This window comes from Loxodonta africana, chromosome 11 (genome assembly GCF_030014295.1).
Source record: "Loxodonta africana isolate mLoxAfr1 chromosome 11, mLoxAfr1.hap2, whole genome shotgun sequence".
NCBI lineage: Eukaryota > Metazoa > Chordata > Mammalia > Proboscidea > Elephantidae > Loxodonta > Loxodonta africana.
The window spans coordinates 76,139,691-76,164,000 of record NC_087352.1 but is presented as its reverse complement, the minus strand read 5'-3'; the positions used below and the strand labels follow the sequence as shown (position 1 = coordinate 76,164,000).

At 38.5% G+C, this 24,310-nt stretch overlaps 1 protein-coding gene across 1 annotated transcript in view; it reads right to left on the bottom strand.

The window, feature by feature from the left end:
• The window catches only part of GAREM1 (GRB2 associated regulator of MAPK1 subtype 1), a 194,446-nt gene that overhangs the window by 30,489 nt on the left and 139,647 nt on the right, over window positions 1–24,310 (bottom strand). Inside the window, exon 3 of the mRNA XM_010586786.3 lies at window positions 13,551–13,681. Coding sequence (XP_010585088.1) covers window positions 13,551–13,681 — 131 coding nt within the window. The remainder of the gene's footprint in view (window positions 1–13,550; window positions 13,682–24,310) is intronic.

Genomic DNA, 24,310 nt, shown 5'->3' with positions numbered 1-24,310 from the left:
AAAATGACGATAAAAAAGTGTTATATATTTTCCCAGAAGAACTTTAAACTCATTTTGCCCTTGATTTGCACTGATAATTTTATTGGAAGTGGCTTAATTCTACACAGTGTTTTGGTAGGAAGTAACATTATTACAGTAGTCAGTTACTTCCAAATAGGTACGTGATAATTCGCTCCATTTTTTCAGATCTTTTACTTCCCTTATTAGTGTTTAAGCTGTTTCTTCATTACCAATCCCTGTACATTTGCTGTTGATTCCTAGGTGCTGACTACATTTTGTTGTTATTTTGCATGTCCAGTAATCTCACTGTTAATAGCTTTTTTCCAGTTGACTCTCTTAAGATTCCTAGGTAATCATATCTTATGCAAATGATAAACATTTTATGTCCACCTTTTCAATTTTCATTCTTTCTCCCCCACCAGTAAGTGCACGTAAGGGCTTTTGTACTGTTCTGGATTTTTATGGACATCCTCAGTGTTTGAACATAAACTATGAGAAATTTGTTTGAGGTATATTCTTTATATTAGTAATATTTCTTCACAATTCTAAAACTTTCTATTGAGAAATTACATTTTTTATCAAATGCTATTTCTGTATCTGACAAGATGATCGTATGTTTGTAATTCTGATCTACTGAGTTTATAGTAATATGTTCTCAAATACTAAAATAATCCCACATGCTTGAGATAATTTTTACACAGTCATGGTATGATTAAAAATATATTGCATGATTCTCTTTGATCTATGATGTATGTATCTTATTCATAGGCGAGACTGTGGTCTACAGTTTAATTGTGCTATCTTTATCAGGTTTTGGTATCAGGCTGACACTAACTCTGACACTGATTTTTTCTTTCATGTTAATAAAAAAGTGTCTGGGTAAAGTGACTGATAATATCATACAGTTTATATTGCTTATGGAATAACAGTAGTTAGTTATTTGTTTAGAAAACTAGGTAGAAACAATCCTTTTAGATAGTTCCTCACTATTCTCTGTCATACGCATAAAATTCCACTCTCTGGAAAAAGCAATTTTCCAATCAACATTAAAAAAAAAAAAAAAAAAAAAAATTAGTGCTATAAAAAACAAGCCGCTCAGCCACTTCTTTCCGGTTCCTGTTTTTGTCTGAAAGATGGCCATGTTTGGAATTAACTGTAAAAGCCTCCAAATACGATTCTTTGAAGTAAAAACAAAAGCCCATTTTCTCCGTTTCTCATGATGTTGTTTATCGGTCCAGTTGTGAGGAATTTTGTTTATGTTGAGGTGTAACCTATACTGAAGGCTGCAGTCTTTGCTCTTCACCAGTAAGAGCTTCAAAAGTCCTCTTCGCTTTCTGTAAGCAGAGTTGTGCCACGTGCGTATTGCAGGTTGTTAATGAGTCTTCCACCAATCCTGATGCCGTGTTCTTCATATACTCTGGCTTCTCAGATTATTTGCTCAGCATACAGACTGAATAAATATGGTGAAAGAATACAACCCTGCCGCACACCTTCCCAGATTTTAAACCATAAAGTATCTCCTTGTTCTGCTTGAATCACTGCTTCTTGGCCTATGAATAGGTTCCAGAGGAGCACAATTAAGTGTTCTGGAATTCTCGTTCTTCGGAATGTTATCCATAATTTGTTATGATCCACACAGTCGAATGCCTTTGCATAGTCAATAAAATACAGGTAAATGTCTTTCGGCCAGGATCCATATGACATCAGCAATGATATTCCTCGTTCCATGTCCTCTTCTGAATCTGGCATGAATTTCTGGCAGTTCCCTGCTGATGTACAACCTTTAGTACCTCGCATATGGTAGGATCTCAGTAAACAGAGGCCATTAATATTATTACTATTACTAACAATAAAAATATTTTCTTTCTTATAATCCTGTTTCTTATTGCCTTTCACAACTTCTTTTCACATTGGTGTCTAAATTTCTACCAACTCTGTTTTCAAGCCCTAGCCACTCCTTCTAAACATTATTTTTTTCTTCTCTACTGAAGAACTGCTCAAGTATTTATTGAGTATGTCATCCCAGAATAAAACTTAATGTTGGAATAAAGCCTGAAAAAATCATTAGTTATATCCCAAAGGAAGTGAACACATTGAAACCATTCAGAATATACTGTTCTAGGATAGACTAGTCTCCAAAATGCTCAGCTGCATTGCTATGCTTCCTTTTTATTGGAACTTTGTAAAAAAAAACAAACAAAAACTTGGCAATTCACCCATTTGGATCATGGTAGAGACAGGGATGCTGGGAGAAAGGGCTCTCGTGAGATTTGAGGAACACACACACATACATACACATACTCATACAATAAGTATTTTCAGCTAACACACAGGGAGCCAACAGTGCTTCTAAAACATGGAAGAATAACAAAGTACATGCTTCTTTCTATCTGTTTATATCTATACTTACCATATCTTGCCTAATTTACCTTTATAAGTCTTCCAAAATGAAGAAATTATAGACCTAGCGAAGTACCGTACACCAAATGAATTAAAAGAAGATGTCCACCTGGCTTGTGAGAGTTCTAATATCTTCAGAAGCTACATGTGAGATGAGACAGTAGGTGCACAGATTAAACAAATCAAAATTATCCTTACTGAATGTCATTATCTGGGCACAGTCAATAGTTTTGTCTACATTTTCATGTAGCTGTGTATTTCTAAAAGTTTTTACCCCTTCTCTTATACATTAAAATGCATAGCATATTTGAGTACAGTCTGTAATTCTATGCTTCCAACTCTGAAGTCATCATTAATGCTAGCAATTAGCCCTGCATAAATTATGAAGCTATGTACTGACCAGTTTTGTGGTCACTGTCAATGACAGATGAAGAATCTCATAAATAAAAGCTCTTCTCCTTTGGCAACTGAGCCAAACAGTCTCCTCAGGTTTCTACAGATGTGATTTATTTGCATAATTTCCTTCCTTTTTTTTTTTTTTTGAATAGCAAGAGAAACAATGTGTCCTAAGTGCTTCAGTATGTGTGCCTGGTTAACATTTTCAGTTTCAATGTTTCCTGAGAGGAAGTAATTCAAAGTGTGTTATCTAAACAAGTCTAATAGCTCTAATCCAGGAAACTATCAAGGTTTTACTGTTCGTGATACTATTCAGAATTAATACCCCCTGGTCAAACAATTTTTTTTTTTTGGTCAAACAATGGAACCCTGCTGGTGTAGTGGTTAAAGCACTCAGCTACGAACCAGAAGGTCAGTGGTTCAAACCCACCAGCTGCTCCATGAGAGAAAGATGTGGCAATCTGCTTCTGTAAAGATACAGCCTTGGTAACTCTATGGGGCAGTTTTAGTCTGTCCTATAGGGTCACTATGAGTTGGAATTGACTCGATGGCAATGGGGGTTTGGGTCAAGCAACGTTTTAAAACACTGATATAAAATTTTACACACACACCCACACACAGATGGCTCTGACATTCTGTTCTCTGAGAACATTTGTTTTAAGACCAAACATGTAACGGAGGTTAAAATTCCAATTCTTGGAATAAAAATCAGGAATGATCTGACATATAGATTACATAGATAAAACTTAATATTACACCATTTTCCCCAAACTTCAATTTTTATAAAACTCTTTTCTCTGGGAAAATGGCCAAAAATGAGAAAAAAAGGGCATTAAGAGTTAAGATAAATGTTAATCCTGACTGTGGTTTTTTAAAAACAGGAACTAGGACAAGGATGACAAGTATACACTCCATAATTTAATTTGTGACAACACAGCAGAGGGCTTGGCAACTTGTTTTTTCAGAGGTGGTCTCAAAACCTCAGGTAACAACAACAACAAAAAATGCTCAGCTGTCTTTAAACACCCAATTAACTTCACAATTATATTCAATTTATCATTCTGAATGAATCTTGAAGATAAATGACATCTGACTTGTCAAAAAAATGCAACTTTTTTAAAAACTAGAAAATAAAAATAGGCTATGTCTAAATTCTATGCTTATTCAACCTTCATTTTAAAATCTCATCTTCCATCTGACAAAATTCAGGTTGTATAGTTGTATTTCTGACCTCTCTGGAAGATAGCCAAGAACAAGGTGGTGAGCTATTAAGTCCTCTACACAGCCAAAAAGATGTGGCATTGTTATTTTGAGAGTTTACAGGGTAAACCTGTAAGGCCCTAACTCGGTGTACTTAATTGCAATCTAAACTCTATTAAATCTGGTTACCAGTTCCCAGCTCCCAGCAGAAGCACAAATTAAAGCTGTAAATAGGAACTTAAGGTAGCCACTTCAACAGGCACAAAGGGCAATAAACACACACAAAAAAATTTTACATGAGACTATAAAACACCAAATTCTCAGTGTTGTAGGGTCTCTCCACATAAAGGCAAAAGTCATACACACCTCACTTCGCAAGAAGCACTGACAGCCTCAGTGAATTATGCATCAGGAGATGAGGATAAATTTAAATTCTGTTCACATGCTTTAAGGTGGCAGAAAATTACAACACATTTTTAGAAAAATTTAAAGAAAACTGTAGTCATTTTGGACAAAATTTTTGTTAAAACTCACAGCTCTCCTGAAAAGCTGGCTCTCTAGAATTACTCATGCTCTAAAGGTTTCAGGAAGGAGCGGTAGCTCAGTGGTAGAGTTTTTGCCGTCTTTGCAGGAAACCCAGGTTTGATTCCCAACCAACGCACCTCATGTGCTGCCACCACCCACCTGTCCATGTTCCTGTGATGCTGAACTGTTTCAGCAGAGTTTCCAGACTGAGGGGGACTAGGGAGGAAGGCCTGGTGACTTCTGAAAATGAGCCAATGAAAATCTTATGGATGACAATGGTAGGATCCACAGCTGGTCATGGGGATGGTATGGCGTACAACTGGGCAGCGTTTTCTTCTTTTATGTATGAGGTCACCACGAGTCAGGGACCGACTCACTTGTAGTTAACAACAACAAAGCCTCCAGAAAGGAGAGGCAAAATAGTAGAGCTAATAACCCCACCTATTTCTAAAAATTAATGGAAAAATCTGCCTCCCCGACATTATCATAGCCTCACAACACAAGGCGGAGGGCTCTTTTCTGAACCGTCAAGACAGATACTAGGACCAGTATTTTAAATTAGGAATGGTAGTTGTGACTAAACTACACTGTCAAAAACAACAGCCAAAACAAAGAATGTTAAAAGTATTACTACTTGCACAGTGCTTCACAGGACAAACTTAGGATGGCCAATATATGCAGAACCAAGCGCACTAATGCACTGTTTTTACATTTTAAAAGACAAACAGGATCAGAAAATTGGAAGAGAAAAAAATAATTATGGCAGGAGTAGAATCAGGAGCGGCCAAAAACTCCTCCACTGATATACTTTCAAGGCCTTATTTGTTGTTCAGTCTGTAAAAATATGTGAAAAAGTAACAGTGACACATGTTTAATTTGCATGTTGCATGAATCATATTAAACTTTAGAACTCTCGCTTATTTACTCAGCGATGCGACTTTTGCCAATTCAGAGTACCTTGCTACACACTATTTCAAGAAACAGTTCAGGAACCCGACTCTAGCTTTGCTTCTCTGTTGTGGGTTAATACTTTGCAGTGATATTTTTAAAGGGCTCATCTTGGCACATGCTCTCTAATTAGAAACTTCACTCATGCTGACAGAGAGAAAACATTAACTTATAACATTTTATTTTTTAAAAATTCTTGGCATCGTATTCTTGCATGATTTAAGATTTAAAAATCTGCACGTATAATGTTCATAAAACTATGTGTTAGACCACAAGTGTTACAAAAGACAGAAGGATTCTGGCTAGATATTGTGTTGTTGTTAGGTTCCGGCAAGTCAGTTTCGACTCACAGCGACCCTATGTACAACAGAACGAAATACTGCTGCGTTTTGCACCATCCTCAAAATTGTTGCTGTGTTTGAGCCCGTTGTTGCAGCCGCTCTGTCAATCCATCTTGTAGAGGGTCTTCCTCTTTTTTGCTGACCCTCTACCTTACCAAACATGATGTCCTTCTCCAGGGACTGGTCCCTCCTGATAACATGTCCAAAGTATGTGCGACCAAGTCTTGCGATCCTCGCTTGCAAGGAGAACTCTGGCTATACTTCCAAAACAGATTTATTCATTCTTCTGGCAGTCCATGGTATGTTCAATATTCTTCATCAACACCATAATTCAAAGATGTCAATTCTTCTTCAGTCTTCCTTATTCATTGTCCATCTTTTGCGTACATTTGAGGTGACTGAAAATATCATGGCTTGGGTCAGGCGCACCTTAGCCCTTAAAACAACAACTTTGCTTTTTAACACTTTGAAGAGATCTTTTGCAGCAGATCTTCCTAGTGCAATACGTCATTTGATTTTTAGACTGCTGCTTCCATGGGTGTTGTTGCGGATCCAAGTAAAACAAAATCCTTGACAACTTCTACATTTTCTCCATTTATCATGATGTGCTTATTGTTCGAGTTGTGAGGACTTTTGTTTCCTTTATGTTGACGTGTAATACGTACTGATGGCTGTAGTCTATGATCTTCATCAGTAAGTGCTTCAAGTCTGCTTCATTTTCAGCAAGCAAGGTTGTGTCATCTGCACACATCATAGGTTGTTAGTCTTTCTCCAATCCTAATACCGTGTTCTTCTTCATATAGTCCAGCTTCTCAGATTGCTCAGTGTACAGACAGAGTAAGTATGGTGAAAGGATACAACCCTAATGCACACCTTCCCAGATTTTAAACCACGCAGTATCCCCTCATTCTGTTTAAATGACTGCCTCTTGGCCTATGAACATGAGCACAATTAAATGTTCTGGAATTTCCATTCTTTGCAATGTTATCCATAATTTGTTATGATCCACACAGTTGAATGCCGTTGCATAGTCAATAAAACACACATAAACATCTTTCTGGTATTCTCTGCTTTCTGCCAAGATCCATCTGACATCATTAATATCTCTCATTACACGTCACCTTCTGAGCCTGGCTTGAATTTCTGGCAGTTCTCTGTCGATGTACTGCTGCAACTGCTTTTGAATGATCTTCAGCAAAATTTTACTTGTGTGTGATATTAATGAAATTGTTCAATAATTTTCACATTCTACTGGAATGCCTTTCTTTTGAATGGGCACGTATATGGATCTCTTCTAGTCAGCTGGCCAGATAGCTGTCTTCCGAATCTCTTGGCATAGATGAGTAAGCACTTCCAGTGCTCATCCATTTGTTGAAACATCTCAGTTGGTATTCCATCAATTCCCAGAGCCTTGTCTTTCACCAATGCCCTCAGTGCAGCTTTAACTTCTTCTTTTAATACCATTGGTTCTTGATCATATGCTACCTCCAGAAATGGTTGAACATCAACCAGTTCTTTTTGGTACAGTGACTCTGTGTATTCCTCTGTCTTAGGCTGAGTTCTCTAGAGAAGCAAAATCAGTGAAGCATCTCTTTCTCTCTATATAGAGAGATTTATATCAAGGAAATTGCTCACATGGTTGTAGAGCCTGGGAAGTTCCAAGTTCATGTGTCAGGCTGGAGGCTTCTCACATAGCTGCAGGGGCTGGGGAACCCAAGATTGGTAGGTCAGACAACAGGCCTCTGTTCATAGGCTGAGGAGGTCAACAAATCCCAAGATCAGCAGGTAAGCTGGCGGGCCACTGGCTCACAGACTGAGGAGGCTAACAAATCCCAAGATCAACAAGTAAGCTGCTAGATCAAGTCCCAAGTACTGGAGGTCAGATGAACGAGAACCAGCTGTAGGATCCAGAGCAAGCAAAAGCCCTCAAGCCTTGCCAAAAAGTCCACCTATATTGGATGCAGGCCACACTCCCAAGGAAACTCCCTTTTGACTGAATGGCTACTCACAGCAGACGCCACCATGGAGGTGATCACATTACAGCAGATCTCATCATGACAGTGATTATATCATTACACAACTGCCAAACTACATCATAACTGCCAAACCACTGAGAATCATAGCCCAGCCGAGTTGACACACAACCTTAATGATCACACCTTCTATCTTCTTTTGGTGCTTCCTGCATCATTCAATATTTTGCCCAGGGTCCTTCAAAATTGCAATTTGAGGTTTGAATTTTTACTTCAGTTCTTTCAGCTTGAGAAATATCGAGTGTGTTCTTCTCTTTTGGTTTTCTAACTCCAGGTCTTCGCATATTTCATTAAAATAATTTACTTTGTCTTCTTGAGTTACCCTTTCAAATCTTTTGTTCAGCTCTTTTACTTCATCACTTCTTCCATTTGCTTTAGCTACTCTATGTTCAAAAGCAAGTTTCACAGTCTTTTCTGGCATCCATTTTGGTCTTTTCTTTCTTTCCTGTCTTTTTAATGACCTTTTGCTTTCTTCATGTATGATGTCCTAGATGTCCCACAACTTGTCTGGTCTTCAGGCAAGTCTTGGTAATCATCAAGATGCATTGATAATTACTGGTGATTAGAATGTGAAAGTCAGAAATAAAGAAGGAACAGTAGTTGGAAAATATGGCCTGGGTGAGAGAAATGATGCAGGAGATCACATGACAGAATTTTGCAAGACTAATGACTTATACATTGGAAATACCTTTTTTCAATAACTTAAACAGCAACTATACAGGTGGACTCACTAGATGTAACATGGAGGAATCAAACCCATTACGTCTGTGGAGAGATGATGGAGAAGCTTAATATCATCAGTTAGAACAAGACCAGGGGCTGACTATGGAACAGACCATCAATTGCTTATACGCAAGTTCAAATTGAAGCTGAAGAAAACTAAAACAAGGCCGTGAGAGCCAAAGTATGACCTTGATATTCCCAACTGAATTTAGAGGATAGATTTGATGCACTGAACATTAGGTACTGTATAACACACAATAATAATGAATATGTTGAGCTTTTTAAAAAAGAAAATGAATTAACTGTACAAATTCATATCAATGTTAAAGTATATTCTGATCACAATCTCGAATCCATAAATAGAATGTGATGCAGCAGAATGGTGACCAGATTCAATTAGGATACCTGGGTTCCATACCAGGTCTTGTGGCTAAGTAGTTTTGTGGCTTCATGCGAATCAATTAAGTCAGCTAATGTACCTGTATGTTAGCTTTCCTGCTTGTTAAAAGAAGTAGGACTAGACTGTATCTAAGGGTCTTTCTAAGTATAAAATTTGATTATAAAAACTCAATGTCTATAAACTTCCTAATCCTGCTGAATTATTTATAGTATTTTATTATTTTATTCATAGTCATGTTTCTCAGTACGAAGAAGCTTGACTATCACTTAAGTTCTCTGAGTTGTATATGATTTTTCCTGTTAATAAGACAGTTCTGAAATCCTTCTCCCCACTTTACAGCCACTCTCTGCGAGGCAGTGACACACCTTCCAAAAGCAGGTGACAAACTGAGTCATCAGAAGTTGACGTGCAGGTGACTGGACTCTCAGTTCAACCCCACCTTAGACCATGTGGTATGGAGGTTCTTAAGGCACCGTCTATACTTCAATTCACATCTGACTGAAACCTCCCAACTCCCAAGTGGATTACTTTCCCTAGTTGAAACGATGCAAACTCGCTATTTTGCCTCTAGGGAAATCTATGTGGGAAAACTGGAAGCATGGACCTTTCTAGCAAGGCTAAAATAGCAACATTCTACCATCCAGATTATGGTACTGTGGGGTACTGGGGATCTCTCAGAATTGAAAGCAGGGATTTTAATAAAGAAAGCTTTTGGGCTACAGCAGGGAAAACAGGATGTCTCTTACCCACTACTCAAGGAAAGCTGCAAATTACCCAATCCTAAATTTGGGCTGCCTTTTCTTCCCTCTCTCTCCACAACTGTCACAATAAAGATAGAATTTCAGCAGTTACTTTGTTAGTCATTATTTTGATTGCAGAAAATAATACACATGTGGGAAAATTTCAATCATTACAGGGCTGGATTTGAAACGGTGGAAGGCATTTGAAATAATTCACTAGGTACTGTTGTATTAAGTCTTCAAAAAAGTATTGAGATAAAGGTGCATTTTGAGAACAAAACAAAACCGGCTATTATGCACTGAGTTCTTAGTATTAAGACACTGGGTATAAAGTATTAAACAGAGAGTAAGTGAAATAATCTGTGGTGGAAATTTTTAAAAAATCTGTAACTGTATTTTAGTATGATTGTATGTACTAGGATCCGGGCTTGGCAAACTTTTTCTTACAAGGTCAGTTAGTGTACATTTTAGGCTTTGTGGGCTAAATGGTCTTTGCTGCAACTTTTCAAAACTGCTGTGACAGAACCACAACAATCAAAATGTCAAGCCAAATGTCTAGTGCGGGCCAAAATCACCCAATTGAGAAGCACTGATGTAGTTGAACTCTAACCAACTCTGTGGCTTCAAATGCCATCTAGAAGGTGATATACCCCAAATGTCTAGATCTTTCAAAAAGCTCCAGACCTGTATATCTGTCTTCTTGACCTCTACTTGAGCTGGTTTTTCTTTCTCTTCTCTCCCTTCCCCTCCCCACCCCTGTCTGCCTATCTGTCTATCCATCTATCAATCATCCATCTATCCATTCATCAGCCACCTTCCCTACTAGACTATAATCTTCATGCCAGCAGGGATCTGCATATTCACTATTTACCCCCAGTGCCTAGAACTGTGCTGGGCACATAGTGCTCAAAATATATTTGCTGCCTAAAGAATTAAACACATATATATTAATTAATTTCATGTAGTTAATCAATGATGGGACAATCAGGTAGATAATATTTCAAACACATTAAACCATCTTTTAAGGACAATTTTCTTTAATTTCAAGCTAATAGGAATGTCTTGTTTTAAAATAAATTTGTAAATAATACTAGTGCTACCCATTAGATTTTATTTAGTTAAAAATCTGCAATAGTCTTGAAAAAAATCAGAACTAGAGTTCCCATTCTTTCAACACTTTTGCTCTACTCCATATTCTTATCATTATTCCTTTCAATTTGTATTTGTGAACATACACACACATACACACTTCTTTATTTCAAATAATAATTATGTCTTTTGACTATCATGATGCCAGTTAGCTATCAATTTGTAACTGCAGCTGTTTCTTCAATTGTTTATCCTGTTGGTCTAATGTATGCTATATCTGAAGTGGCAAGCAGAGGGTATAATTTTCCAAGGAGGTTTGAAATCTGCTATCTTTTAAGAAATTACTTCCTGGATAATGGCTGTATTTTTGAATAAGCAGTACCGTTTTTCATTTTGTTCTCCCTCTCCAGGGAAAGTAATAACCAAGTATCCCATTTCTGTACCTTTACTTAGTTCTTGAATTAAGCATTGCAATGCACGTCTATACATACTACAATCAATTCTACTTTTAATTAAAGACGATGACTTCCAAACTTTGTTTTTGTTCCAGGTAGTACCCAGATATCTTTGCCTCGGTTTATTTATCTACTGGGGTGTTTATTTACTATGAATACCAACTTCTGTGTCTTTCTTGATGCAAATTTCCAGAGATACCTATATCAATCCTTCTTTAAATAGAACTGAGTAATGTCTTAATGTTTAGTGCAAGCTGGATATGATGGCACCTTAAAACTTTGTCAGTAATAGACTGGGGTATTAAATATTTATGCATGCACAGCACAGGAACTCAACCCAAATCCAATTAGCTCTGTGGATGCTATAAGCTTGCATATCATACACTTATTTGTGTCTCTGAATTCCTAAATGACATCTCTATTACAAACATTTTAACAAATACATTCATTATGGTATTCCATAAAAAAAAAAAAATCAAAATGCATGGATTGCATTATTACCCTTTCAGTCATTGCTGATTTAATACAATTCACACAGCCATGGATTAGCTGCTAGAGGCATCTTTAGAAAATACTTGACATGACCAATATGCAATAAATGCATGTTAAATTTTAATACTTGAAGAAACCTTAAAATATCTTTATGCTGACTTCTCATAATTTATCAGCAAATGAAATGTTTTTGGAAAAGAGCTTAAAAGTATTAACTTTCTAAACAAGCCCCCCGCCCCCACCATTAAGGTAATTCTAAATGTAAGTTTCAGGAGAGGTTTAAACCACAGCAACACACCAACAGACTAGGATTTGATTAACTTCTGGCCAATGAGTCTTGGTTAGTTTAAAGATGCACATGTTCTCAGAAATTTTCACTGTATGTGAATTCAAGTTGTCTCAATGACTCATGTACTGGGATACTGAAGGAGTTAAAATTAGAAATATTTTTGCATATAAACATAATTTACTTAGTAAAGAATTTACAAAACACAAATCTTACCCTTCTTAATAACAGAACTAAAGAGTGCACACAATAGCATCTGTATTTTTAGACTGGAAGAAAGAATGACTTAGCTTAGCCAATAAAATGGGCAGAACTGCTTCTCCAATACGGAGGCTGTCTTGGCATTTTCCCCCTTTCCTGAGGACTGGGGGTGGAGTGAGTGACTCACGCACAGAGACACTGCTGCATTCTTGGGCTAAGATCCCATGCAGCCTGTTTTTCACACAGCGTGGATTTCTAAGAAAAAGGAATCTTGCTTCCTAAATTAAACCTGGATTTCTGGAAATTTTCAGAGAGCACAACTTAGTTGGACTTCCTGCTGAAAGGAGGTTAAACAGAAAACGCTTTCAATGAGAACACTTTCTAAACATTTTAGTGTAATTTGGGTGCTGTTGAAGAAAATGCAATGGAAACCCTGGTGGTGTAGTGGTTAAGTGCTACGGCTGCTAACCAAGAGGTCGGCAGTTCAAATCCGCCAGGCGCTCCTTGGAAACTCTATGGGGCAGTTCTATTCTGTCCTATAGGGTCGCTATGAGTCGGAATCAACGCGACGGCAGTGCGTTTGGTTTGGTTGGTGGAAGAAAATGCAGTGGATTTGTGGGCAACAGGGTTGGAACTAGCTGGTGGCATGGTTTCTCTGGTTGGTCCCTCCTGAACGATAAGTTTATCAGAGCAGCTCATTCAACATGTAGAAGAGGACAGAACTGTCCCTTTAAGAACACACAACAAAAGCAGCACAGTGAACACTGCTTAGGTTTTCTGTGATGAACAAAAATCAATAAGACACCTATTGGGCAACATTCTGTACTTCAATACTCCCTATGTATATTGATAGTCAAAAAGACTATGTATATGGGATGAATATGCACTGATCTCAAAGCATGCTCTGGAAGGTTGTTTTTTTTTGATATAAGTGTCTGCCATTAGTTTTATCATATAAGTTTTGTTCCTAAAAGTGGAGGCTTCGAACTCAACAGAAGATCTGGTCAAGCAAATGTTACACAGTAGCAAATAAAGTCCAATTAAAAAAAAAAAGCAAATCTTTTGATCTAATTTAATAGTTATATTTTTTAACTCAGATATCAGTTTTAAATTCTAGCAGAAAAAAAAAAGGAAAAAACGAATATAGTAAATTGTCAGAGAATCCAGTCAGCTTTACTAGAATGCAGTTTTTAATAGATGAGTTTTGGGCACTGACGCTAACTCATTGGGAAGACGGAATTCTCCTGTGAGATACAGATGTACACTTACTGGCTTAAAAGTTATTTTGGTAAGGATAAATATTTGGATCTTCAAGAGGTACCTTCACGTTGAATGTTATTTCCTCCATGACGTACACACGTTCAGGAAATGCTTTAGCCACCTCCTCCACGCTGTTAAAATATTGCACTGGCTCCTTTATATCTCGATCTTGCTCCAGCAGCTTAAATTGCCCTAAAACACGTGATAAACAGAAGAGAGGTGAGGTGTTTATGCTGGACAGCTGTCTGGGCGACCACAGCATCCTCTCTCTTTACTCCTACCATTCTCCGCGATCATCATCATTTTAAAAAAGTTACCAGAGGAGAAGGCTTTCACAAACTAGAATACATATTTAAAGTTCAGCTTAAAATGAAAACAAATGTGTTTTTACTTTACATGCAGAGTTTATTATCAGAGCTCCAAAATTAAACTGAAGGGAGGCTGATTTGTAATTTGATCTCAAAGTAAAAATAACCTAATAATTAAGTCTCTGTTAAAAATGGTTGCTCAGTAAATCAATGTTCATTGTAGCACTTTTCACCAGAGGTAGAAAAAACCTAAAAATCCATCAGTAGATGGACAGATAAACAAAGCTTGATATATACATACAATGTAATATTACTCAGGCATAAAGAGAAATGAAGTTCGGATACACGCCCTAACATGGATGAACCTTGAAAGCACTGTGCTGAATGAATGTCAGTCATAAAAGGACAAGTACTGTATGATCTCACTTATATATCTAGAATAGGCAAATGTATAGAGACCAAATTTTATTAGTGGTTACTATGGCGGCGGGGGAGAGGGAGTCTTTGCATGGATGGCACTGAGCTTCTGTTAAGGGTGATGAAAAAACCTGGAAAGGGGCAGTGGTGGCGGCTGCAGAACGTGGGGAATGTAATCAATGCCACTGAACTGTACTGAAATGTGAAACTGTTGAATTGGCAAATGTTTTATTGTATGTATTTCCATCATAATTAAAAAAAAAAAAAGGTTACTCAATTTGTTTTTCGCAGTAAGTCACCTTGTCATTTAGTTATAATACTGCCCACACATATCACATTCTGGAACCAAGCCCTAGTGGCCTGGGGTAACTAATTTTTAAAAATTAGTATTTAATTTTTTTTTCAAATAGAATAAAGTAATATAGTGGACTCTTGGCTTTCACAGAATTGATATTCAATATAAGCTGCTATAAATGTGATGTTGCTGCTGAGCATGGAGAGTTTGGGCTCTGAGTATACATCTCCCAATGATTGGTTCCTGTGGGCCACTCAGCACCTGGAGCTCCATGTGGCTTCTTTAATTTTTCCTGCCATGTGTGAATTTATAGGAAAAGGAAGTACTACCGTGGTATCCACAACTGGGTGTGCTTTTGAAGGGCTTTGAACACATTTCTAAAAATGTTAGGGACCAATTATGTTGTTACACATTTTCAATATTTATGATACCATCATTACATCCTAGAGGAGTTTTTGTTTTCAATTTAGAAAAAAGGACCATATGTAATCCAGTCAAGGACTTAATGTTTCTTAGTAGTTATTTTCTGAATCCTGTTTACAATCTAACACTTGAGAAGCTTAAAAAGGAATTTAAAGCTCTTATGAGGCAGACCTCTCAGCATTTGTCTAGGGAGCAGCAGGCAGACAAAAGGAAGCTTTCATACATACTCTCAACACAGTTCTTAGTGTCTACTAGGTGGAGCCCTGATGGTGCAGTCGTTAACGGCTCGGCTGCTAACCAAAAGGTCAGCAGTTCGAATCCACTAGCCGCTCCTTGGAAACCCTGTGGGGGCAGTTCTCTGGGTTGCTATGAGTTGGAATCAACTTGACAGCAACGGGTTCAACGGGTTAGGTAAAGGCATTGTTCTATATGCTGAAGATACATCAATAAACAGAACAAACATCTCTGGCCTCTTAAAGCTTACATTCTAGCAGACAAAGAGGATAAATACAATAAAGGTATACAGTATATATGTGTTAGTAGGTAAGAAGTATTATTAGGTGTTGCCAAGGAGGTGACTTTTGATGTAAATGACGGAGTGATGCGTTCAGTAGCTGGGGTTAGGTAGCAGCTTGTGCAAATGCCCTGTGAAGGGCAGGTGCCTGCTGGCATGCTGAGAGGCCACTGTGGCTGGAGTGGAGTGGGCAAGGGCGAAGAGCGGCAAGAGAGAGAGTCAGAGAGATAACAGGTGGTCGGACACGAACATCCTTGAAGAACTGGAGCTCTTCATCTGAATGGGATGAGGAACCACCGGAGGGTGAGCAGACAAGAGGTGATCTGACCAATGTTATAGAAAACTTACTCTGTCTTCCTGTTAGAAAGCTACTGTAATAATCCAGGTACAAAGAGCCAGTGGTTTAGACTAGGGGTGGGGTTACCAGAAGAGGTGATGAGAGAAAGTGTTAGGAATCTGGCCATACTTTTAGACGGAGCAAATGAAGGAACAGAGCTGCCATTAATCAAGACGGGAAGATCTAGAGGGGTGGGAAGGACATGTACAGTCTGAGATGCCTATTACACATGCAAACAAAGATATCCAAAAAGCTTTCCATATACCTATCTCCATTTGTGTGTGTGTGTGTGTGTATATATTTGTTATTGTTGTTGTTGTCAGGCACCATCGAGTTGGTTCTGACTCATAGCCACCCTATATACAACAGAACAAATATTTCCTGGTCCAAATATATACATATACCCGTACCCGTTGCCCTCAAGTCAACTCCGACTCATAGCGACCGTATACATACATATATACATACATATAATCCCACTTACATGAAATATATAGAATAGGCATGATAGATAAAGAGAATGAATGAATGAATGTGGGGGGCAGAGAGAGATCTGGCTAGAAATAACAGGGCCAAAGGATTGAGTGTAGACAGCGAAGAGGTCAAATTTGAGCCCTGGGAGGCTGAGAAGGATTGGCCAGAAGAATAAGAAGAAAACTGAGAGGGGCGCATCCTAGAAAAGAGGTGAATTGAGGGCTTCCAGGGGAAGGGGTGAAAGCTGGGTTAAATGCTATGGACAGGACAGTGAGGACTGTGTGATTTGGCTATCTGGGTTTAATTGCCAGCTTTGTTAAGAGCAGTAGGATAGTTAAGAGCGCTGAACTGGATTTAAGAGAGACTAAGAAAAGGAGTCCCTGGGTGGTGCAAACTGTTAATGCACTTGGCTGCAAACTGAAAGGTTGGAGGTTCAAGTGCACTCAGAGGTGCCTGGGAAAAAAGGCTTGACAATCTACGTCCAAAAAACCAGCCACTGAAAACCCTGTGGAGCACAGTTCTGTTCTGACACACATGGGGTAGACACGAGTCAGAGTCAACTTGACAGCAGCTGGTTGGTTTAAGAAGGAAGAAACCAGGAACAACAAGAATGGACCCTGGATGACGCTTTGGGGGAGTTTTGCTATAAAGGGGAGAAGAGACAATTGGCAAAATAAGTTCTATTAAGAAAACATTCTGCATCCCACTTTGAGCTGTGGCATCTGGGGTCCTAAATGCTAACAAGCGGCAATCTAAGATGCATCAATGGGTCTCAACCCACCTGGATCAAAGGAGAATGAAGAACACTAAGGTCACACGACAACTAAGAGCCCAAGAGACAGAAAGGGCCACGTGAACCAGAGACCTACATCATCCTGAGACCAGAAGAACTAGTTGGTGTTCGGCCACAACCAATGACTGCCCTGACAGGGAGCACAACAGAGAACCCCTGAGGGAGCAGGAGATCAGTGGGATGCAGACCCCAAATTCTCATAAAAAGACCAGACTTAATGGTCTGACTGAGACTAGAGGAATCCCGGCGGTCATGGTCCCCAAACCTTCTGTTGGCACAGGACAGGAACCATTCCCGAAGACAGCGCATCAGACATGGAAGGGACTGGACAATGGGTAGGAGAGAGATGCTGATGAAGAGTGAGCTACTTGTATCAGGTGGACACTTGAGACTGTGTTTGCACCTCCTGTCTGGAGGGGAGATGGGAGGGTAGAGAGGGTTAGAAACTGGCAAAACGGTCACGAAAGGAAAGACTGGAAGGGCTGACTCATTAGGGGGAGAGTAAATGGGAGTATGTACTAAGGTGTATGTAAGTTTATATGTGACAGACTGACTTGATTTGTAAACTTTCACTTAAAGCACAATAAAAATTATTTAAAAAAAAAAGAGAAGGAGAGACAGGGAGCAGTTGTAAAGAGAGGAAGCAGAAGTGGGATATAGGGGGTGATGTTTTTCTCTTAATATGATGGGAAAAGAAACAGTATGTTTGGATGGTAATGGGAATGCCCAAGGGAGAGGAACAATTTGATAACAGAGGAATTACTGGAGTCATATCCTTGTGTGGACAGGAGGGTGGCATCTAATATAGGAGAGGAGGGGCTGGGCTTCCGACAGGAGTTCATCTCTAGCTACATGAGATGCAACAGTGGGAGGTGGTGGAAGCTCCCTTTTGATGGTTTCAATTTTTCCAATGAAAGTAGAAAGGAAGGCATCAGTTGAGAATAAGGTTGAGTGAGAGGTATTGGAGGCGCCAGGAAAGAGAAGACTGTAAAAAACTCCAGTGAGAATGAATCACATATGACTGCTGGGCAGCATTAAGTTCCCACTTGAAGTTCTTGGTCACAAATTAAGTGAAGCCAGACAGTATGACTGTGTGCTTTTTTGAGGACAGAGAATGCAAAGAGGTGTAAAGTAACAGTTCACATACATTTGAGAAGTAGGTAGATGTATGAACACTATATTTATCAACACACTAGAAATGTACACGGACTGCCAAAAGAACTAACAAATCTGTCTTGGATGAAGTGCAACCAGAATGTTCCTTAGAAGCAAGGATGGCGAGACTACATCTTACATACTTTGGACATGTTGTCAGGAGGGATCAGTCCCTGGAGAAGGACATCATGCTTGGTAAAGTTCAGGGTCAACGAAAAAGAGGAAGACCCTGAATGAGATGGATTGACACAGTGGCTGCAACAATGCACTTAAGCATAACAATGATTGTGGGCATGGCACAGGACCAGGCAGTGTTTCATTCTGTTGTGCAAGGGGTGGCTATGAGTCAGAAGCGACTCGACAGCACCTAACAACAACAACATACACCTCACAGAAAGCAACAGAATTTTTAAAAAATCAAGATTATGACAACTTCAATAATACTAATTAAATCTTGCCACGACAACAAATTAAATTTTTCATTTCTCTCTATTCTCACCTAGCCCATGTACAAATTCGTACTACAGTGAACATACAAGTGAATAAACGATAGTCTATGTACAACTGATTAAACTCAAGCTATCTGCTATTAAACGAGGTATAGGTTCATGGAAGCCTATGAACGAACGGTATCTTTCCAAGAATATAAAGTGATTAGTTTATTTTAAAATTATTATGAACATTTTAGGAAAATTTTCCTAAGATGGGGGGGGTGTCTGTATGCACGCCACATACTCATTAAGTGATCTGTAGATGCTCAATCTCTGAGCTAAGAGATTACCTTGAATCTACATGTCTATACTAAATTCTATTTCGTCCCTTCAGAAATGTATTCACAGGTCAAGGATGCATCCTTGCAACCTAATACTTGTACATCAAATGAGACATTACCTTAGAGAATAGCACTGATGGAAATATAATGTATGTCCCATATGCAATTTTTTATCTTCTTGTAGCCACATTTAAAAAAACAAAACAGATGAAATTGATTTTAATATTTAAACCAATACATCTAAAATCAATATTAAAAAAAATAATGAGATATTTTACATTCTTTTTTCTTTTAGACCCAGCGTACGTTTTCCACTTGTGTCACATCTCGGGTCAGACTAGCCACGTTTCAAACTCTCGGCAGCCACGTGTGGCTGGTGGTTGTTGTATTGGAAGCACAGGTCTAGAACATCTCTGCATTCCCTTAAAACTATGATTACAGACACAGTGCCAAAGTCCTTAAATGAACGACATGTGATAGAGAGTCCTCTCAGGGCAAAAGTACATCACCTGACAACACAGGATGCCTCTTTTTGTGAAATAAGAGCTGTAGAGTGCCTACATTTTCTTTTTTGTCCTCTTTGCCAAAATTGCTGATATTTTGGTTCAAATAATAGAGCCTCTGTTTCTTGATATAACTACTTCTATTCTTTTAACACCATTTTTTTTTGTCTCTCTCAACTTGGATTCTTATTCTTTAAGCATTCTTTTATTATTTTTTAATTGTGTCTGTGAACTTTTTAAATTTTTATTGTGCTTTAAGTGAAAGTTTACAAATCAAGTCAGTCTCTCACACAAAAACCCATATACACCTTGCTACACTCCCAATTGTTCTTCCCCTAATGAGACAACCTGCTCCCTCCCTCCACTCTCTTCTTTTCATGTCCATTTCACCAGCTTCCAACCCCCTCTATCCTCTCATCTCCCCTCCAGGCAGGAGATGCCAACATAGTCTCAAGTGTCCACCTGATCCAAGAAGCTCACTCCTCACCAGCATCCCTCTCCGACCCATTGTCCGGTCCGATCCCTGTCTGAAGAGTTGGCTTTGGGCATGGTTTCTGTCCTGGGCCAAGAGAAGGTCTCGGTGCCATGTGTCTGTAATCTTTTATCATTAGCAGCCTCAAATACATTTTGGTATATGAACCAAATGAACAATCGTATTTGGTATGGCCATGGTGTCAATACTAAGCTGCATATCTTCTAAACTTCTAGTTCCACCTATGTTTGTCATCTTGTTGGTCAGGAAGACTTCAGAATCACAAACACTTGAGAGCACCTGATAAGACATTATACTGAGAACAATTAACAAATAATACTAAGATCAAAGAATAATAAAATGAAATAGCCAAATATTATCAAATGTTGCAGCTTCTAGTATTTGAATCTATTGTTCATCCCCTTAGAAGATTTCTTCCATTCATTCTTTTAAATATTTATTGAATACTAATGAGTTGGTTCACTCCCTTCTCTTTTTTCCATGCAGTTTCTTCAGATTGTGCTAGATTTTAGTTTATATGTTGATTTCGGTACATATATTATTATTTTAAGTATTTTCTTGTGACAGGCCTAATTACCTAAAATCAATTATTTTACATTTCCTAAATCTCACAAATGCCTTTAGAGTCTAAATAACTAAGCTAACAAACATCTTGTTAACAAAATGTTTTTAAGCACTGGATCACAGTACATATGTGACCTCTTATTGCAGGGGTAGGCAAACTTACCCTGTAAAAATTTTAGACTTTTTGGGCTATACAATTCATCATGACTCCTTAACTCTGGTGTTACTAGTGCGAAAGCAGCCATAGATAATAAACAAACAAGTGTGCGTGGCTATGTGCCAGTCTAACTTTATTTCTAAAACAAGCAGCAGGTTAGATTTGGCACTTAGGCTGTAGTTTACTGACCCTTGTCCTGTAATTTAAGGAATGAAAGTACAAATCAGGGCAGGGGCAAGAAGATAAGATATTCAAAGTGAAAATGGTCCTAGTCCTCTTATTCCATACTACTAAATGGTTATACCTCGGTTTCTTGTAAGGACTCCTGGTGGTGCAATGGTTAAGTACTCAGCAGTTAGCCCAATGGCTGGCAGTTCAAAACTGCCCAGTGGCTCTATGGGAGAAAAACCTGGTGATCTGTTTCTGTAAAGATTACAGCCAAGAAAGCCCTATGGGGCAGCTCTACTCTGTCCCATGGGGGTTGCTATGAGTCGAAATCTGCACTGGACGGCACTTAACAACAACAGGTCTCTTGTGAGGCACCTGAGTTCACATTCTAAGCTCCCCTATGTTTACCTTAGAATAGCAGTTTTTCCTTTAATAGGAGTCAGAAATCAACAAGTGTAAGCTTTGGACATGGAATTGTATCAGGAGAAAAATGCAAATATTCATAAACATGAATGCCTACCTCCTCTCGTATTCTGCAGGACTAAATTTCTAAGAACTTTTGCTAAGTTCTTTTATAAAAGAATATGATCCTCTCAGATCAGTCAGCGTTAAGTACCCTGAGAAAGATGCTAAGCTCTTGTATCACTGCATCCTCTGTGATTGCCGTGGCCTGCAACACGGAACTTGTCAGATTCAAACCTCAGGGACAACTTAAAGAGCTAAGCCCGAGTCCCCTGCCAAATGTGAAATCAATTTACGTAACACATATTCCCACAGCCTCCACATGGAGGAACTAATTTTTTAACAGACCATTTCATGAATAACAGAGTCTTTGTGCCACCAGATAAAAACATTTGGAGGCTGTCGGAACATCTGTTCTGAGTTGTTACTGTCAAACTCTGCCTTAGGAGAGGGAGAAAGAGCACTGTCTTTGATGATTTTGTAAAAATGTCTCCACCATGAGAGCTGTTCCATCTGCAGGACCCTGAAACTCCCAGAACTGATTCAACACCAGTGACGTGAGCATCGACTACGGTTTAAATGAATTCAAACTAACATTTTGAAAGCAGAGATTGATGCTGATATGTCACTGCCTTCATGACATGGTTCTAAAGCTATATCATATAATTAATATGTTGGCAAGAAGTATCTGCCATCTAGAGAATATTATTTTTGCACCCGTCTAGATCACAGCGATTTACCTCAAAATCAATGGAGTATTAAGCATAGTGGAGAGGTCCAAAGTTCTGCTGTAGGCATGTAAGTTTCAAGCACCTGTGTAACACTAAAGGGACTGTACTATAATCCACTTTCCTTTATTTAGAGAAGATTACCTGTTAGAATAAAAAATGGAAGCAAATTTAAAATTTAACAAAAAAATTTAAATTAAAAAGAGCAATAATCAACAGGGAGAGTGTGAGGCAGTCAAATTCAGGTCTGTCAACTTCCCTACTGGCTGAAAAGTTATGGCCAAATGATCAGTGGGAAGGAAGCTCCGTGCCACAGGGGCTTCCAGTGATTTGTGCACCCCCGGTCTCCATCATGCTGGTAATGGGCACGGCCTGTGGGAAATCCCCTTTTATAGCTATGGTTTTACTGTTTCCATCCCTCCGGCACAGTGGTCTGCTTTATGTGTGCAAATAAAATGAAACAGAACGAGAGCTGAGGCCCCTAGTACCATCTGCGGGCCCATAACTCAAGCAAACAATGACATTCTATTGACGTCCCCTTCACAGAAACGTTTCATAAAGTAGAACAAAATGATAAAAAATAGAAAAGAAAGCAACAACAACAAAGATGGCACCAAAGCACAAAAGCAACCTAAATCCATTGTCATCGAGTCGATTCCAACTCATAGCGACCCTATAAGACAGAGTAGAACTGCCCCATAGGGTTTCCAAGGAGCAGCTGGTGGATTTGAGCTGCTGACCTGTTGATTAGCAGCCACAAGCTTAATCACTGTGCCACCTGGCTCCAAAAGCAACCTAAGGATGGCTAAAATGAGCAAAAGGTTAAGAAAAGGGAACTTCAGAATGATGAAAGCTCCCTGAGGGGAGGGACCACGTCTGTGTTACTCAGTGTGGTACTCTGCCTGGCACGACGCATGGCAGAAAGTAGGTACTTAATAAAGTTACTGAATGAATGAATCCATTCTTTTCACTTTTTTCTCTCTTACCTCTATAGACACAAGTCACGGATATTCAGTTAGACGGTTTCAAGTCAGTGCAGATGGAATACATTCTAAACAGCTCAAAGAACTGGATCTTAAAACTATTGGGTGGTTTTCCAATGTGAAGAAACGGGCTATTCTCAAGTGAGAGAAACAACACAGCAGCTGGTATTTTTCAAGAAGTAAATAAAACTGGACAGGAATCTGGATTTAAAATCAAAATTTAACTTTAAATACGCTCTTGTATTTTTATCTTTACGTATGCATGCAGGCTGGAGTTTCTACAGGACTGAAGTAAAAGATATATACACCTTGTTAATTTGAACAGTACTAGCCACCATGTTTAACCACCATGTTGCCTTTTAAGAAGTTTACGTAAATATGCAAATATTCACTTCCACCAACAGTATATGAAAACTCATTTACCTAAACTCTTCACCAACAACAAATGCCACTTAGCTTCCCTTTTCTCAGGTAATGTGAATTGTTTTAAAGGTTATTTAATATATGTAATTGCCAGAAAAACTGAAATAGTATCAGAGAGGGTGTAGCATGATAATCTTGTCTCCTTCCCAATCTTGTTCTCAGATCCCCTGGCAGACACAGTCACGATCATTCTCTCGTGTGTCTGTCCAGAGATAGTATCTTGTATATCTACCTGCACAAAAACTGCCCTTTTGAAAACAAATGGTAGCATCCTATACACAGTTACTTCACCATTATATATAAACCTGTCTCAGTCTTTTTAAGAGCTACACAGCACCCCACCCTGTGGCTATACTACATGAATTTGACCAATCCCTTAAAGATGGACATTTGTGTCTATTCTAATCTTTTGCAGTCACAAGTGGTGCTGAAATTAATATCCTTGTACTAAAGGCTTTATGTATTAAATGTAAGTACGTTGGTGGGATGAATGCCTAAATGTGGAATTGTTGCAGCAAAGCCTAAGCGCCTTTTTATTTTTGATAAAGATATTACTAAATATCCTTCACAGAGGTTGTTCCTGTTTACACGCCTACCAACAATGTGTTTTTCCAGACCTTTCTTTCCACAGTATTGCCAATCATTTAAAAAAAAAAAACTTCATTTCCAACGTGAAAGGTGAAAAACTAGTATCTCATTGGGATTTTAACTGCATTTCTCAAATTATAGATGTGCATAAGGTTGTTTTAAAAATATTACTAGTAATTTATTTCACATTCTGTGAATTTTCTGATTATCAATTTGTGAAACTTCTGCTAATCTGAAGCATTATTTTAAAAATAAAAACAAAAA